Raw genomic sequence first — 16,833 nt, forward strand, 5'->3', positions numbered from 1 at the left:
TGCACCTGACGTGATGTGGCGCTAGGCCCATCCTGCTGCATGGTTATAGCGGTGAGGCCTGTGTGTCAGTCTCTGGTAAAACATAACCCACACTCAAAATATGGGCAGATTCCGACCTGAACTCATCTTCTATATGCCTAGAGTCAAATGGGATGTTTTTGTCAGGACCCCCCCCCCCCCCCCCCCCCACACACACACACACACACACAGCAAGAAGATCACACTAATGCTACTTCAATTTATTGGAATGTGGTAGAATTCAACCCGATTAACATAGACCAGAACAATATGTAAAAGGTGCACACTATGCCTTTAATACAGAGAATCAATGAGCTTGCGGAAATTAATAGAATTAATAAAATACAATCAGATGATTTGCTGCCAGTGCATCAAACTGGATCTGTGATGCCCTCGCCGTCCCATATAAAAACACTTATATCAGGTTCAGACCATCACAGTACAGGGCGTTCATTTAAGGGCTCACACAAATCCTTGAAATATATTTGTTATCCACAGTATGCCATCATTGCTCATGTCCTTCCCCTCATCAAAGACATTCCCACCATCACAGGGACGTAAAGTGGTCATCTCAACAACACATTTTTCAATATAAGAGCCACAAATACATTTGTTTGTTCTTGCTTTTATTAAGCAAGTTTGATCAACTGAAAGGAATAATGAGGAAAAATAGATTAGAATAAATATTATTAATTTAAAGAATTAGTATTTGGACGTGCAATGCCCACGGTTGACAAATATTTTGTATAGTCTTGTGCTATTGCCCCACTCCGTGCACATGATCTGTTTGCGCTCCTTTCAATTCAATCTTCAGATCTGCAACTTGTTTCTCACTAGAAACACAAACACAGAGAGAGATCAGCCTAAACCAATGACACATTGAAGTCAGCAAGGCAAGTGTAGAACTACTGTATGTTGTGGATCTATTTTACAATAACGTTCACCTAATCACCCATTGCATAGATATAACCATTGGTGTAAAAAAAAGTATGGCACAATAGTTAGATATAGTTAAATAATAATGATGTTACCTCAGTGGTATGAACAGAATGCCACACGTTATATTGAGCTGCTGCAGGATCATGGGGAGGCTGGGTGTAGAAAACTGCAAAAAGAGAGAGAGAGAGAGAGAGAGCGCGAGCGAAAAAGAGAGAGAGAGAGAGAGAGAGAGAGAGAGAGAGAGAGAGAGAGAGAGAGAGAGAGAGATTAATAATATTTTATTGTTAAATTAACATGTGCGTACGTACAATATGCCCACACTTCACCCTTACATATGTCTGAATACTAAAACATAAAGCGGTAGCCTACCTTTGGCGGGGGAGTGCAGGCGTTGGGTGTGTTGCTGTAGATGTGGTTGAGAGCTCTCTGTAGAATCACAGCCTGCCTGGTCAGAGTCTGCAGGTACTCTGAGCTCTCCTTTGTGCTGTCATGGTCCTCACCTGCCTGGTTTGGTTATCAAAGGACCGGCAAACAGTTCATGGACTGCCGAGCCGTGACAATGTCCAGGAGGACAAGGAGTCAACACATACCTGACTCCTGTAGAGAGAGTACGCCTCCTTCTCATGCTGCAGTGCCAGACGATAGTCTCCTCTGCTTTCCAGCAGCGTGGCCAGCAGGTGATGACTGGCAACAAAACAAGAACTTTGTTGTTGTTTTTGTGAAGGATTGATATTAAGTTGAGTTGGTTTCATTGTTATTTTCTGTGTCTGTAAGTTCCTTAATGATGACGGTTTTATGCAGATGAAATTCTACCGGACTGAAGTATAGGGTTGTGTTGAATGTGACTTTTGCTATGAAGCTCACCTGTGTGCACATTTGAGTGATGAGGCGCCGTTATATTTCAGCGTCATCTTTAAGCCATTCTGCAGGAACTTCAGGGACTGGTCATAGTTCATCAGGCCATGAAGAACCAGACCTAGCATACTCTAAATACAACGACGGAACAGTTAACTTCATGTTTAGGTCATTTATCAAAAACCAGGTAAGTCTAGTGGACGAATGTAGAAAGAAGATTGCCGAATTCATTGTTAACAGAACCAAAAAATATGTATTTCACCAAAGGATTTAATTACTGAGGAGAATGCAAGCTAGTGTCAAAAGATCTGGAAAGGTTTATGTCTCTTCCCTGCAGACAAGGAAAGAGAATATTTTTCCCTTTTTGAAAATCTGCTTCTTCAGATATCACAAGTGGGTGTGTCAACCTAGATGTATGACGAATAGATGAGCAACGTTTGCTGTAGTCCACTGGGTAGGCTGGTAGACTGGTCTATCTCATACTCACACCTAGTGGCATGATATGTCACCTTTAAGAAACACGTCTCAATTGCCGACCCTCTCTGATGTAGTGTTTGTGTGGGACAGGCCTGGCTTGACCAGTAGGCTTTTGTTGCTGCTTTATCGGGACATCAGTATTTGAATCCCTTGAGGGAACAGTAATTATCAGGGTAATGCTCAGGGGTGTATCTGCTAGTATCCGAACTCTAGGCACGGGGCCTTTGAAACACTGCCAGGGGGCCGATACTCACATCCAGCTGCACGAGCTGCGGGTGATCCTCCCCGCTCAGCAGGAGGGTGAGGTAACGGGCGCGGCCCAGCAGCCGCAACACAGCGGCTGGCTGCCCGGCAGCGAAGCAATACAAGGCCAAGAGCATCTGCAACAGAGGGGCGCAGGGTTACTGCACCCCTACTGTGGGGACGTCACCGTGGGGCTCATATGAGGAAGGGAATGTGAAGGCACACTCACATAGTCCTGTATGGTCTGTGGGTGATCGATGCCCTGGACCCTCTCAGTACACATCACCGCTTTCTCCTGGTGACTCAGTGCCTGGGAACAAAAGTGTGGGGGGGGGGGGGCGGAAATCCAGGATCAGAAAATGAGAGTCCTGCCTGTTTTTGCTTCGACAGGGCTCTGAGAAAACTGGGCTTTGTTTAAATCGTCTTCCAGGACAGACTTTATTTACAACCGTGCTGTATTGGGCACATAGCTCAAAGGCTGATGGGAGGTGACTTTTAGTTGTTAACCTGGAATTGAAGGCTATAAACCACACAATCAATGTGTTGTTTTATCCATGGTGAATATGTAATATGTTTACGTCAGCGTATTCTCCGGTGATGTAGCTGATCCGGGCCAGAAGACGAAGGCAGGTGGACACGTCCTCATGTTGGATCCCACATACACTGCTGAACAGGGTCATCGCCTGCTGGATCAGCTCATACCCCTCCCCAAGAAGACCTGAAACATATCAGTAGACCTTAATAGACCTGAGATAGAAACATCACCATGGAGGACAGTAGACCCTAATGGACCTGAGATAGACACATCAACAGTAGACCCTAATAAAATGGATGGGAAGTCTTTTATAGATTTTATAGATTTGTAGATTCCTAGATTGTAAATCCAGTGATAGATAGATTTAAAAAATTCAGTTTATCCCATCCCATCTTTCCTTCTATACATGTTCTCTCTACAGAGGTCCACAAGCATGTGGCCAACTCTGTTGATGTGATGTGCGCTTGGACATAAAGGTATCAGTAAAAGCATTGTCCTGATCTACGTGTGTACATGAAGTATGTCCTTCTGGTCCTGCTCTATATGTTTGCACGGGGTCTTCCTACCCTGCTGCACGGCCACCTGGGCCTGCTGGATCAGGCCGGTGGCATCAGTGGCCGAGGGTCTGAGATGTTTGACCACGGGGGACATGTTGACCACATCCTCTTCGCTGAACACTGGTCGGTGGCGGGACTCGAACACATAGTCCCTGAGCTGCACCTATGGCCGGAGAACCAGGACAGCATGGATGGACGGGAGCGGAACAGACGTGGTGAATATAAAGAGGCAACAGGATGGGAGGACAATCAAAGCCTCGCAGTGTTTTTGGAGCTGACTATTTTGGCTAATTAGCAACTTCCAGAAGTAGAACTAATGAGTGTAATCAACTGCCTCAGGTCAGTGGGGCATGATGACAGGATGTTAGAACTGATGTCTGACCTGGATGCCTGTTTTCATGGTGAGTGTGTGGTGAGCAGAATAACTGATATCAGACCTGGATGCCTGTTTTCATGGCGATCTCTCTGAGCAGGGAGATCTTCTGGAGGCTCCATCTTTCCACCGCCTCGTCTACACTGTCACTACACAGAGAGAGGAGGCGAGAGTTTGAGCCAATCACAGAACAAACATACACGCGCACGCACTCGCAGACACACACACGCAGACACACACACGCACACGCAGACACACACCAGTGTAGTGTGTAGTGGTAATAGTCCTCAGCCTCGTTCTGGATCTTCCTCCAGAGGTCTCCCGGGGTCATCCGCGCCCAGGCTGTCTCCGCCAGCGCGGCGGCCCGGCTCCCCTGGGAGCGGCGGCGGCGGCTCCCGCGGCGCCGGCTGAGCAGCTCGTCGGCCGAGTCAGGGGCCGAGGAGGCGGAGCTTAGCAGGCAGTTCAGGAAGTGACTGACAGCCGCCGACAGGGCCGCCGCCTCTACATTCTGAAGGTGAGTCCACAACACGTCACTATAGGCTGACCAACCGACAGACTCCGCCCCCTCACTGGTCACATGCTCACCTGGTCGGGGGGACGGGACCTCTGACATAGAACACTTTGTGTTACTAAAGTGTGACGTCACGTTTCCATAGCAACCAATTTTCGGTTCTACACAAACCAAATTAACAAGGGGAAATCCTATGCCACACGAACGTTTTATAGAAGACGATTTTTTTGCGAATTGATTTGCGAGTTTGCTTTAGTAATATTGAGAATAGATTGTCTTCATATTAAATAAATAAACTTAAGTAACGTCGTCAAACTTTTCCTTTTAATACACCAGGGGAATACATGAAAGCCTCGACATGTTTCGATTGGTAGTGATTTTCACCTCTTGAAATTTATTTATTTTCATTTTTAAAGAAACAACACATGGCAGCAATGGAAAACGCCATTTCTCGTTCGGTTGTTTAGAACTGAAAATCCGGTTGCCAGGACAACGTCAGTAATTAGTAATTAATACTCATTGTCCCAAAGGGATTAGAAATATGCTATTGCAAGTGACTCAGCCTAAAATGGGAAAGTGTAGCCAAGATCGCAATGAATATGTTTAATTCTGTTTGTTCATGAAATGATTATACCATAAGTAGACATTCATATTGGACGTATTATTAAGTTCTCATGTTAACATTGTAAAACGACTGACCTGTAGATAGATCCTGAAGATGTGTTTGGCACTTCTGATGATCACCTCACTGATCGAGATTCTCTACAAGGAGAAGTCTCTTGGTCAACAGAGTGCAGAGGCATCAGGTATCAGCTGAGTTCAAACCTACTGCAGCTTTAGTTATGAATCCATGTTCATGTTCTGCAGACCTCATGCACTGGGCTGCAGGCTGACCTGCAGAACATGAAGATGGCCGACACAGCGCCCTGGTGGTGGGTACCTGGACGTGGCTCAGCCTCTCTCCCTCCGGGGCCGTCTCCAGGGCCCTCAGTAGGGGCCCAAGGTAGCGCATGTTGACCCCCCGCTGGTGGAGGGCCAGTCTCAGAGAGCCCCCGTCCAGGGGCACTGCTGTGTGGTCTAGGAAGTCCCTCACCTCCAATTCATTAACACACACACACGCACGCACACACACACACACACTCACGCACGCACGCACGCACGCACGCACGCACGCACGCACGCACGCACGCACGCACGCACGCACGCACACATACACACACACACACACACCCATGAGCAAAGATCCAAACGTAATAGGATTTAACTGAACCTGCTGAATATTATGTCAAAGAATACAAACCACTGCTGGAATCTGATTGGACAGGAGAAAGGCTGCAGCATCCCATAATAACTGCTTCTGCTTGGGCACCTCATAGACACTCTCTGAGGGAATACGGACAGCTGCAACATATGCACAGGCCTCCATGTCAATCATCAATCATTCAACCATCAATACATTAACCCATCAATCGTAAATCAATCAATTTATTCTTACTACAATCAGTATTCCCCAATTAACTGTTAATTGTTTCTGGGGGTGTGTGTGGGGGGGGGGTGTATGTGCGCTTATGTTCATGCGTGTCTGCCTGCATTTGCGCGTCTGTGTGTGTGTGTGTGTGTGTGTGTGTGTGTGTGTGTGTGTGTGTGTGTGTGTGTGTGTGTGTGTGTGTGTGTGTGTGTGTGTGTGTGTGTGTGTGTGTGTGTGTGTGTGTGTGTGTGTGTGTGCGCGAGCGTGTGTTTGAGATGTAGGGTCAGGGGTGGGAGCTCAGAGGCTTATACCTGGAGAGCAAACATCCGGGTTGAAGCAGATCTCAAAGGAAGTGTCACTCACTGAGCCGACCGCCCTGCAGGCCTCCAGGATCACCTGCCTTCGCTGAGGATCTGAACAACCATCTGCATTTAACTCCTATACACTACGTGCATCACCAGGAATACCAACAATAAACGGGTCATTCATTCATTATACATGCAAGGAACATCGAGGAAATCTTAAGTCAATCTTTTACTGCCACAGTTTGTATGGAAAGTGACCCTTGGCACCAATATGCGCTAATACAGAAAAAGCTATTGCTTTTTCAATACCTATGATTTAACATAAATGGTGGTGTCTATCAGATTTGAGTATAATTTCATATATATCATATCCATAACATTATTCCCACTAGAGCTTGAATAAAGTTGACCTCTCTCACCCATGTCCTCCATGGCAGTGCCACCATTTTGTTTTGCCAATGTCTTGATGAGAGCTTCACTCTGTACATCTGCAGAGAGCCTGACTCCTGTGGAGTCTGACCTGTTCTCCAAGCTGGCTCCATCTGCAGAAAGCTTCTCCAGGCCACTGGACACCATGTTCTGGAAGAGTGCGTACCTGACACAAAATTAAAGAGATGAGCCAAATGACAAAATTTCTCTTGTCTGTTTCTCTTCAGGCGGGACAAATTAACCTTTAACTTGTAAAACAAGTTTTGACACACTGTTTAAAAATGTGCTGTAAATTCATTAAGAGTGGTCGTCCTTTCAGATCTTCCGAACTGACCCGTGTGTTATCTTTCCTTGATTGACATTGTCACTAATCAGAAATCCCCCCCCCCGGCTGTCTGTATAGCCTCTCCGGTATCAACTGCTCCTGTTCAACTCTGTTCTAGTCCTAATCAGCTGGCAGTTGACAATCTTTTGAATAACGACATCTGGTAAAAGCCACTAGAGATTTTCCTATGCCACTAGATCACCAGCACCCTCTCATGACCACACGTCTACTCCTACTTAACCTGCCTTCCTAACCCCTCGAAACGTATTACACGTATTATCTGTTGAGCATATGCCAGAGATGTGCCGAGGTTTCCTAACCTCTGCTGCTCTCACCCTTGCTGGACAAAGGCCTCTATCACCTCTATAAGCTTTATAATTTATGAGCTTTATGGGCTCTATGCACTCTAGGAGCACTAAGGGCTCTATGGGCTCTATGGGCTCTGGGAGCACTAAGGGCTCTATGGGTTCTATGGGCTCTATGGGCTCTAGGAGCACTAAGGGCTCTAGGGGCTCTATGGGCTCTATCGGGTCTTTGAGCTCTATGGGCTCTATAAGCTTTATATGCTATGAGCTCTATGGGCTCTATGTGCTCTCCCCTCACCGATGCTGGACGAAGGCCTCTATGAGCTCTATAAGCTTTATCATTTATGAGCTTTATGGGCTCTATGGGCTGTAGGAGCACTAAGGGCTCTATGGGCTCTATGGGCTCTAGGAGCACTATGGGCTCTATGGGCTCTATGTACTCTATGTACTCTATGGGCTCTATGGGCTCTCCCCTCACCGATGCTGGACGAAGGCCTCTATGAGCTCGGGTCTCAGGCTTGCCAGGCTGTGTCTGTGTTTCCACGGGAAACCAAGCCTCTTGCATTCCTCGGGCACCCCCTCACCGCCGTCTGACAACAGGAAGTTAAGGTCCGGCGGGAAGGTCCCGTGAAGGTCCAGGATGTAGGCTCTTCCGTCGTTTCCCAGAATGCCCTTGGTCTGGACGCAGGAGCAGAGTTCCACCGCGGTGTGGTGGTGGTCCAGGACCATGTGCCGCTGGACTCTAAGGGGTCTGCAGGTCTTACCCAGCAGGTCCAGGAACCTGTGGGAGGACAGTGCACGTCTCTGTGACGGTGAAGCTCACTCTGTTGTTCATGTTCTTCATGTAAGATGTGTGAAACAAGCATTCATGGATATTTCTTAAATGCAAATAGCAGACATAGGAAATAGTAAAAACACAGGAAAAGAGTATAACAGTAAAAAAAAACACAGAAATAAAAACAGATTACAGTCACATTTAAAGAAGAGAAATAGTATAACACAGAGCAAATGGATTTCATTACAGTTTGGACTTTTCTTTGAACGTGTACATATTGTAAGTCTATTTGCTTGGGTGTGTTACTTACTTGGTATCCGAGACAACAGTGTGTCCGTGATCATTGGAGCCATACAGCAGGCCCCGGTCCTGGTGCTGCTCCAGCAGACCAGGAACAATGGCCTGGGCTGTGACCCGGTGACCATGGTAATCAACCAATGCTGTCCCCAGCGTGTGCAGTCCCGGGATGTCGATGGAAGCGTAGGCCTGGACCAGAGAAAACATCTCAGCAGATCATAATGTCAAAAACAGGCGGCCAGCAGGCCTGCTGTCTTGATGATCGTAAGTTGCTGTCTAAAGTAAATTGATTGAAGTGTTTGAATCATATTTCTATGTTTCAGTAAATGGGAATACTTTCCATGACAGTTCTTTGGTGTTTTTTGTGAATTCAGTTAGTTTCTGTAAGAATGTACACTATGTGTGATGCTGGGCAGACTGCTATCCAGAACAGCATACTACTAGGATGACAATGACTCAAATACGGAAGCCACTCACAAAGTCTGCGTAACTTTTGTACTTTCCCTCTCAGTGTTGTGTCATGATCAACACCCCCTCACATCCTTCTACTTTGGGTGCCTACCGTGCAGCACCCGATTCACTCTTGCACCAACAACAAAGACACGGGCAGATTCCTCCAACCACTATCTTTCAATGCATCTAACAACCCGTTGGCTCGGCTGTCGCCAGGCAGGATGTACCTGCACGCCTCTCAGGTCACAGACGGGTGCGGCGTGGGCCGCAGCGTCGCCCCCTAGAGGGCGGTAGTAGTCTGCGGTGTCCAAACCCAGGCTGAAGAACAGGTTGTTCCAGATGAACATCTGCTTCCGGGGCTCCTCCCCGGGGTTTATCGCCATGACGTTGCCGTCGACAACCGCAATGGCCCCTTGTGTCGCGGCGTTGACAAAGTCACTGTTGGTCTAGAGAGGGAAACATATATATAATACACACATGTATTTATACGCTTACGTGTTCCGCTCTATCTGTGTTAAATGAGACGAAAAGGGGAGTACAGACAAAGGATTGTAAAGGACTTGAGATGTTTGAGATGTTGGGTCACCTTAAAGATGTTCCTCTCTCGGTGCAGGCGCTCCTGAAGGCTGCTCCGAGGAAGTTCTCTGCAACCCTGCAGCTCCTCGTTCCAGTCACGGCTCTGAGGAACCAAGCCCATCAGATCTGACCTCATGACCAAACAACAGGATGAGACAGCATTCTATTTGATGCGGCTTCAGAGGACGACATTGACCTTTTGAGAAATACTCTTATTTTCCACGTACCGATAGTCAAATGAAAAGCACCGTTCCACGTACTTCAATCAATTAATCAAGCAACCAATCAATTCCACAGATTTGGGCCTATTGCTGAGTTTGCCAAAATCAATGGAAGCCAATGAGATTGACCAGCTGTGTCAGTGAAGTGAGGGTAAAATACTCAAAGGTCAACGTGTTCCTCTCATAGCTGATGTCATCATTATCTGCCCTGGCAAAGAGAAGCCTTGTGTTGTGTTCCTCCTGGGAGCTGAGCGTCTGCAGGAGGACGCTGATAAAGAGCATCAAGTGATGCATGGGGCCTCCACCTGTCCGACCGTGTGCTCGTCCTGGCCCACCCGGCTGGCAGGGGTCTCCTCCGCCCTCACACAGTCCAGGGCGTGGTCTGCGTGTGGCGCGACCCAGGTGTACACCTGGTAAGGCGTGGCTATCCGCTCGTAAGGATGCTGCAGCACCCTGGAGGAGCAATCAACACAGGGAACGCCGCACTGTTAGAAGGGAGGTTGGTGGCACTACCTTTCACCTAGATAGGGCATTCTCAGAAACAAAAGGTACAGACGGTACTAGTCACTATTTCCCTGTTTGAGGGACCTATGTCATCGGTGTGTTTGGTTCAGTAAACAGCGTTATTAGCGGCTTTCTGAATGAAGATTAAACTGCTCCTGTTTCTTCCAAACAGTGGAACATAAATCTGAAAGACGGAGTGCAGCAGTGTTCCATGAGAGTGATGGAGGTGTCTGTGTGTGTCTGTGTGTGTGTGTGCGTGCGTGCGTGCGCACATGCGCGTGCGTACGTGTGTGTATTGATTGGTCTGGTTTAATCTGCGATAGTGGAAGCCCTTTGGGGAGGGGGGTACTCTGAGGTAGGGCTGTTCAGATGGTCTGCACTACATGGTCATCAGAGATGATGGGGAAAAAGTATCTTTGTACATTTGGTTTATCATCTATATAGAGAATCCAACAACTCCACCTATGGGGAATCCCATGTTATTAACACAAGCTTGTGACTGGTTGAAGTGTGTGCGGTGATGCTGCTGTCAGCAGCTGCTCACCTCTTCCTCTGCAGCGTGCTGAAGGTTCTCCTGAACACGGGGCTGACCTGACTCAGCAGCTCCACCAGCGAATGGCTCAGGGTCTTGGGGAGCGCCGGCTTGGGGTTGAAGGTGAAGGCAGTCGACCTGCAGTTGGATTCCATAATGAACCAATGAATGAATGATCGATGGATGGATGGATGAAGGGAAGAGAAACATGAGACCATAAACACTGTCTCATCAGTTTTTCATCCATCCATCAATCGGCCATCATTCATTCAGCCATGTCCCTCACACACACACACGCACACGCACACACACACACACACACACACACACACACACACACACACACACACACACACACACACACACACACACACACGAGGCCAGACGACTGACTGGTTGAGGTAGAAGCCGCGGGTGGAGGCGGTGATGTTCAGGTCCCGGCCCTCCACCGTCACCACGTTGAGGTACATCAGGTCCCCGTGCATCTTCCTGTTCCCTGGGGGCGGGTTCCAGCTGTTCACCGTCAGCACGCGCAGGCACTGCAGCGGCTGCACATCACAGAACCACAGAACCATACATCACACATAACCCACACGCACTAGAGAACCACAGCACAATATATATCACACATAAGCCTTTCACACACACCACAGAACCACAGAACTATGTATCAGACCTAACTCTTTCACACACCATAGAACCACAACACAATATATATCACTTAACACTTTGACACAGCAGAGCCCAGACACCAACATGATGATACAAATGTATTATAATGCTATCTTTCACATATGAGCATCTCCCAGAGGCTCGGAACAGTACACACACAGGAGTGGCTCAGAGCACTGACCCTGGGTCAGGATCTTGGGTAGTATGAGTTACAGCGCCCCTGTGTGTCCTACAGGGGGATGTCTCCATGCCTCCACATCATCATCTACCTCACTGTTTACAGTTCAGATGACATGACATTATATCATGTTTCATTCTATGAACATCACACACAATAAATTTCACCTATCAACACGCTCACAAGATTCCTCTGTTTGCTAATCACTGAGATACACATTAGCGGAATAAAATATGGAGGTCAACAAGTGATCAACGTATCAAATCAACCCCTGACCTTCCAGTCCTCTCTGATTGGCTGTAGTGGGGTCAGGGGGCGGTCCTTGCACCCGGGCGTGATGTAGTCTGGGAGGAGGCAGTCGATGGTCTCCCTCTCCGCGGCGCGGCTCTTAGACCCGTTCACAGGATCTGTCGAGAGCCAATAGGAGAGAGGTTAACATTAACCGGTAGACCGGGGACCAGAGACCATCATGTTCACAGCATCAAACGGACACCCCGGCTGGAGGTCTTTTGATTTGTTTTGTTAAAGCATTTGTAAGATTGATTTCAGGATCAAAATCGAAATGTGGCACATTTCTACTATGATAACGAGAATATTTAAGCCTTAGATGAGACCTTTTGGAATTAAAAGTATGCTTTGTAGAATGGGTTCAGTCTACATTTATTGTACATTACATGTACAATTTATGGGGCCATCTCAAGGGGGTCACCACATTCATTCTCATGGGGGGGTGGGGTCACCTGGCGGGCCCCTGGTGTACAGGCTCAGGTAGGACAGCGAGCTGCCGTTGGCCCCGTTGTGGGCGTCGGCCACGTCCAGGCTCCGCAGGAGGCTGCGCACGTGCTTGAGGTGCAGCCGGGCGTCGCGCACCGTGTAGGGATCTGAAACACACACGCACACACACACCCATACACGCACACACACACACACACGAGGGTCAAGAGGGCCGGAACATCTTACCAGCTGAGTTAAAGAGACGTGCACGCCTTTACACATTGGTCTTACCCTCGACCACCTTGACCAGGGCCCCCTCCCCGAGGCCTGGGACCAGGCGCAGCTCCGTGAGGGCGTCGAGCACTGCGCCCCCTAGCTGAAGGGAGAAGCAGGTGCGCAGGCAGGTCATCTCATGGTCCATCAGCACCTGATGCAGCTCAGTCACCAGCATCTGGCCCGACACCTTGTGGGAGAGAGGGAGACAGGGGGAGGGGGGAGAGAGGGACAGGGAGAGAGAGGGGGGAGAGAGGGACAGGGAGAGAGAGGGGGGAGAGAGAGACAGGGAGAGGGAGATAGGAGAGAGAGAGAGAGAGAGAGAGAGAGAGAGAGAGAGAGAGAGAGAGAGAGAGAGAGAGAGAGAGAGAGAGGTAGAGGGAGATAGGAGAGAGAGAGAGAGAGAGAGAGAGAGAGAGAGAGAGAGAGAGAGAGAGAGAGAGAGAGAGAGAGAGAGAGAGAGAGAGAGAGACAGGGAGGATATAGGGGGATTAATGCACCAAAAGAGTTGACATGAAATGACACAAAATAGAAATCATGACACATGAAATGGCTTCTTGCTCTGAAATCCTCTGAAGCCTGTGGACATGGATGACAGTGGTCTCCTGTGGCAGTGTACCTGCAGCTCAAACGTCTCCGTCGCAGGAGCCTGGATTCTGACCATAAACCCTGCCTCGTGGAGGCTGACCACTTCCTGGATGCTGGCTTGGTCCTGTTCCCGCTGATCGGCCCCAGAACATTCCAAGGCGTCCCACGCCGAGCTTTCCGCTTTTGACATGAAGAGAGAGAGGTCAAAGGTCAGACGGATACCAAGAGATCCTAAACATACATCATGCCGGGGTTTCTCACACACCTTTAACATGGGGGGCTGTGAGGAAGAGCCTGTCCACCAGGAACAGCTTCACCCCCCCTCGCTCCCCCCGGGGCCCGGCGGGGGGGCCTCCATCCTCCGGCCTGCTCCGTTCAGCGCTCCGCTCAATGCTCTGCTCAGCACCCTGCTCTTCCACTTCCACGTTGGAGGGCCACGCCTCCTCTTCCTGTGCTACATCCTGTCCCATGGATGCTGGGCTGTCCTTTGGGTCCCTGGAGGTTTTGACGATACCCCCCCCTGGGCCTGAGGCATGGGGATCAGCCGGCCCTGTGGGGTTCACATTCACCTCGGCTCTCCCTTTGCACTCCTTGTTGAGGTGCCCACCAGCGGGGTCTCCACAGACCCCCTCCCCTACTGCTGCACCGCCGTCCTCTTCTGGGACAGGTGGTTGCTCTGCGTGGCTTTCATTTTGTTCGCTCAGCAATCCGCTGACATTCTCGAGCGTCTTCAAAGTGATGCTTTTGCTCTGTGGGAAATGGACAGTACTAGCGTCCAACATTACATCCCCATTATTGATTTTCTCCCCCATCGTTCCTTCGTCCACAATGTGTGCCTGCGTGGCCGTCTGGTTGTGTCTTCCCACGTCTGCGCCGACGGGGTTAGGTTCTGTCAGGGAGAGGCGTGCTCCGACAGGGCTGTGGTTCAGTTGGCCCACGACAGACTCTGCCCCTGTGGACCCCTGAGGGTCTCTGGTCTCCCTGTGACCCTCCATCTTGTGAGCGACTTCTGACAGGGGGCCGGGACGGGCCGGGACCCTCCCGCCGGGTGAACTCTCCGGGCGCTCGCCGGACCAGGGTCCCAGGCCGGTCTGGGCTTCTAATCGTGCGCACGTTGTTGTTGTTGTTGCATTGAACTGGTTCTCTCTGCAAACCCGCCCGATCGTCTCCTCCGGGACGGTGGCGGGCAGGTCCCTCCACGTCAGCATGTCGGTCTGGGTCTGCACCTCGGCCTGCTGCTGGGTCTGGGTCTGGACCCCCATGACCCCCTGCCTCTCCTGCCTCTCCGTCTGAGTCTCCACCTCCACCCACAGCCTGTGTTCTCCAGCCCCGTCCGCCCTCTCATACACTCCTCCTCCTCCTCCTCCTCCCTCTTCGTCTTCCTCGCACACCAGGAGACACACCATGGGCTCCACCGGCACGCCGCTGCTGCTCAGGATGATGTCGGGGAACAGGAAGTGCTCCCGCTCCAGCGCCACCCGGTCGGACGCGCCGCTGACGGTCAGCAGCTCGTCCTGCTGGTCCTCCGGCCGGGTCGGCCAATCGGTGTCGCTGCCGTCCGTGGACAGCAGGGGGGAGCGCTCCGGGCCGCCCCCCGTCCCCGGGACGGCGCGGCGCCACAGGTAGTTTGTGACCGAGTGACAACACTGCAGCCAGTTGCCCATGGTGCCTCTGGGAGGTGCAAGGACGTTAACAGAGGTATACAAGCTCACAGAACGTTCACCATTGTTTGTGTTTGTGTTTGTGCTGTATGAATGCGAGTGCAGGCACCTGTAGGTGTGTTTGTGTGTGTGTGTGTGTGTGTGTGTGTGTGTGTGTGTGTGTGTGTGTGTGTGTGTGTCTGTCTGTGTAAGTGTGTGTGTGTGTGTGTGTGTGTGTGTGTGTGTGTGTGTGTGTGTGTGTGTGTGTGTGTGTGTGTGTGTGTGTGTGTGTGTGTGTGTGTGTGTGTGTGTGTATGTCTGGGCATGCTTGCCTACGTGTGTCTTGAGGAGACCGCTGACGGGGGGGGGTTACCTTACAGATGTCCGTGCGGATCTCAGCAGAACACCGAGAGCACTTCAGCGGGATGTCTGCGACGCCCTGAGAACATGTGTAACTTTAGGATTCATGTCAACTAAAGGTCAGAGGCAGGTAGACAGACACGCTTATATTCAAAGTGATCCCAAACTCGACTCTGCCATTGTGTCCTGACTTCTGGCAGGGTGTGGAACCTCTTCATCCCGAAATGTGTCCGGGTAAAGGCCCGCGCCCCAAATGCACTTTGGGCATTTAAACACATGAGAAAGTGTTATGTGTCACGTGAGACAACCCTAGAAAGCTTAGATTCCCAACCTTTAGTCTGTCATAACCATTGATAGTGGACAGTAGCCTTTTACGAAATAAGAAGCATGCATACCGACCAAGAGGCAAAAAACCATCAAGAACAAACCTTTGTTGTTTTGCCGTCAAAGTTGTGTATGATCCATAAAACCAATATCAATTCATAATCTAGTTTTTGGGCACCATTTTGCCCCTAAATATGGTGTTTACAATCAATGTATAGTATCTAAGAAAGGTTTCAGACCAAATAGGTTAATTCCCTTCAATCAGAACACACCGTCGTCTCCATCTAGCGACCGTATTGTTCAATTGCGATTTTATGTCTTGGTGTCATTCAATTCTATTCACCCTGACCTTTCAATAGAGGGGTCAAGTGTCAAATATGTACATTGGGTTGTCGAGACATCTGCATGTTTGGGTTTCATCAAGTCTATGTTTTCAAAATTTGCATTGGATTTATTGATTTATTTTTGTGACATCGCCTAAACCTTTGCTCTACCTTAATTCATTGGCATCAAATATTTACCCAGGTGCTCATCAGATGTTGTGCCAGAACCTATAGTACTACAGGGCTACCAACTGATAATGCACTAGGTGGTATTCAACTCTAAAACATTACATATATTTCCATCTAATATGAAATCTTGTGTAAGTGACATTGATCATTTCACTTGCAGTTAACAAAAATGTTATCACTCCTAGTATTCGTTAACAAAAATAAACATAATGTGAGGTGGTCTAAAACAAAAACAACAACCACCACATGCATTGTTTCTAAACCAGGAACTGATAAGAGTCAGTCACCCAGATTACAGATTATGGAAGAGATTAGGTAGATAGGCAGCAGCTAATAGCAATCTATTCATGCTCCCACGAGCAGAGCACATGGAGTCTCAGATTGCATGCAGATATTCCAAACAGAAGAGATACAAATACAACAGTACCGGCAGCCTGCTCACATGGTCTTGTAGTCCGTCCTCATAGGCCCATTCCCTTCATCTTCAGGCTGTGAGTAGAAAAGGCTTCCCTCCTCAAGACTGTTCCCCACCACGGACTCTCTGGTCTCTGCTGCTGCCAAAACCCCTTCCACAGGCACCACTCTGCTTGTGTGTGTGTGTGTGTGTGTGCGTGTGTGTGTAAATCCTCCCTGCCCTTCACATGATGTCCCTGTACATGTGTGCTGTCGTCCTGCAGCCCCACAGCAGTGTGTGTGTGTGTGTGTCCTTCCCTCCTTGGCACACGCTACACTACCTGAGCCAGTCCAGAAGAGGGCCACCTCTCTGGCTCTTTTCTTTTTTTTTTATGAATATGATGTAACTTCCTGTCCACGGGTTGTGTGATCCATGCGCTCTCTGTCTACCTCGTGAGTGTAAACCACGCTGGGAAGGAGC

General features: G+C 49.3%; 1 protein-coding gene across 2 annotated transcripts; it reads right to left on the reverse strand.

Moving 5' to 3' along the window:
• Positions 1-291: 291 nt before the first annotated feature.
• Positions 292-16,673, reverse strand: LOC115547956 (clustered mitochondria protein homolog). Of its 2 annotated transcripts, none has more exons than XM_030362481.1 (30): positions 16,402-16,673; positions 15,137-15,202; positions 13,389-14,794; positions 13,155-13,303; positions 12,554-12,725; positions 12,289-12,429; positions 11,825-11,955; positions 11,092-11,246; positions 10,711-10,836; positions 9,968-10,115; positions 9,452-9,544; positions 9,093-9,311; positions 8,426-8,601; positions 7,819-8,121; positions 6,701-6,876; positions 6,288-6,389; positions 5,809-5,909; positions 5,449-5,601; positions 5,208-5,270; positions 4,258-4,505; positions 4,062-4,146; positions 3,634-3,787; positions 3,111-3,250; positions 2,762-2,842; positions 2,544-2,669; positions 1,822-1,943; positions 1,548-1,641; positions 1,327-1,461; positions 1,050-1,123; positions 292-851 (listed from the first exon to the last, which is right to left on the reverse strand). In XM_030362481.1, exons 3-30 carry the CDS (start codon positions 14,785-14,787, stop codon positions 776-778), a joined length of 5,142 nt encoding a protein of 1,713 aa, XP_030218341.1. In that variant the 5' UTR covers positions 14,788-14,794; positions 15,137-15,202; positions 16,402-16,673; the 3' UTR covers positions 292-775. The 2 variants fall into 2 exon arrangements, with proteins under 2 accessions (XP_030218341.1, XP_030218339.1); XM_030362479.1 differs by having other exon boundaries at positions 16,387-16,673.
• Positions 16,674-16,833: the final 160 nt, after the last annotated feature.

The sequence above is a fragment of the Gadus morhua genome, chromosome 7, assembly GCF_902167405.1.
Source record: "Gadus morhua chromosome 7, gadMor3.0, whole genome shotgun sequence".
In the NCBI taxonomy this organism is placed as follows: Eukaryota; Metazoa; Chordata; class Actinopteri; order Gadiformes; family Gadidae; genus Gadus; species Gadus morhua.

Bases quoted from the DNA above. Each gene is read 5' to 3' on its own strand.
- LOC115547956 (XM_030362481.1), bottom strand. From the start codon at position 14,787: ATGGGCAACTGGCTGCAGTGTTGTCACTCGGTCACAAACTACCTGTGG. The intron at 13,304-13,388 runs GTGTGTGAGAAA...TCATGTCAAAAG, and splicing joins CACAGCCCCCCATGTTAAAG to CGGAAAGCTCGGCGTGGGAC. The intron at 1,642-1,821 runs GTGAGCTTCATA...TTTTGTTGCCAG, and splicing joins TCACTCAAATGTGCACACAG to TCATCACCTGCTGGCCACGC.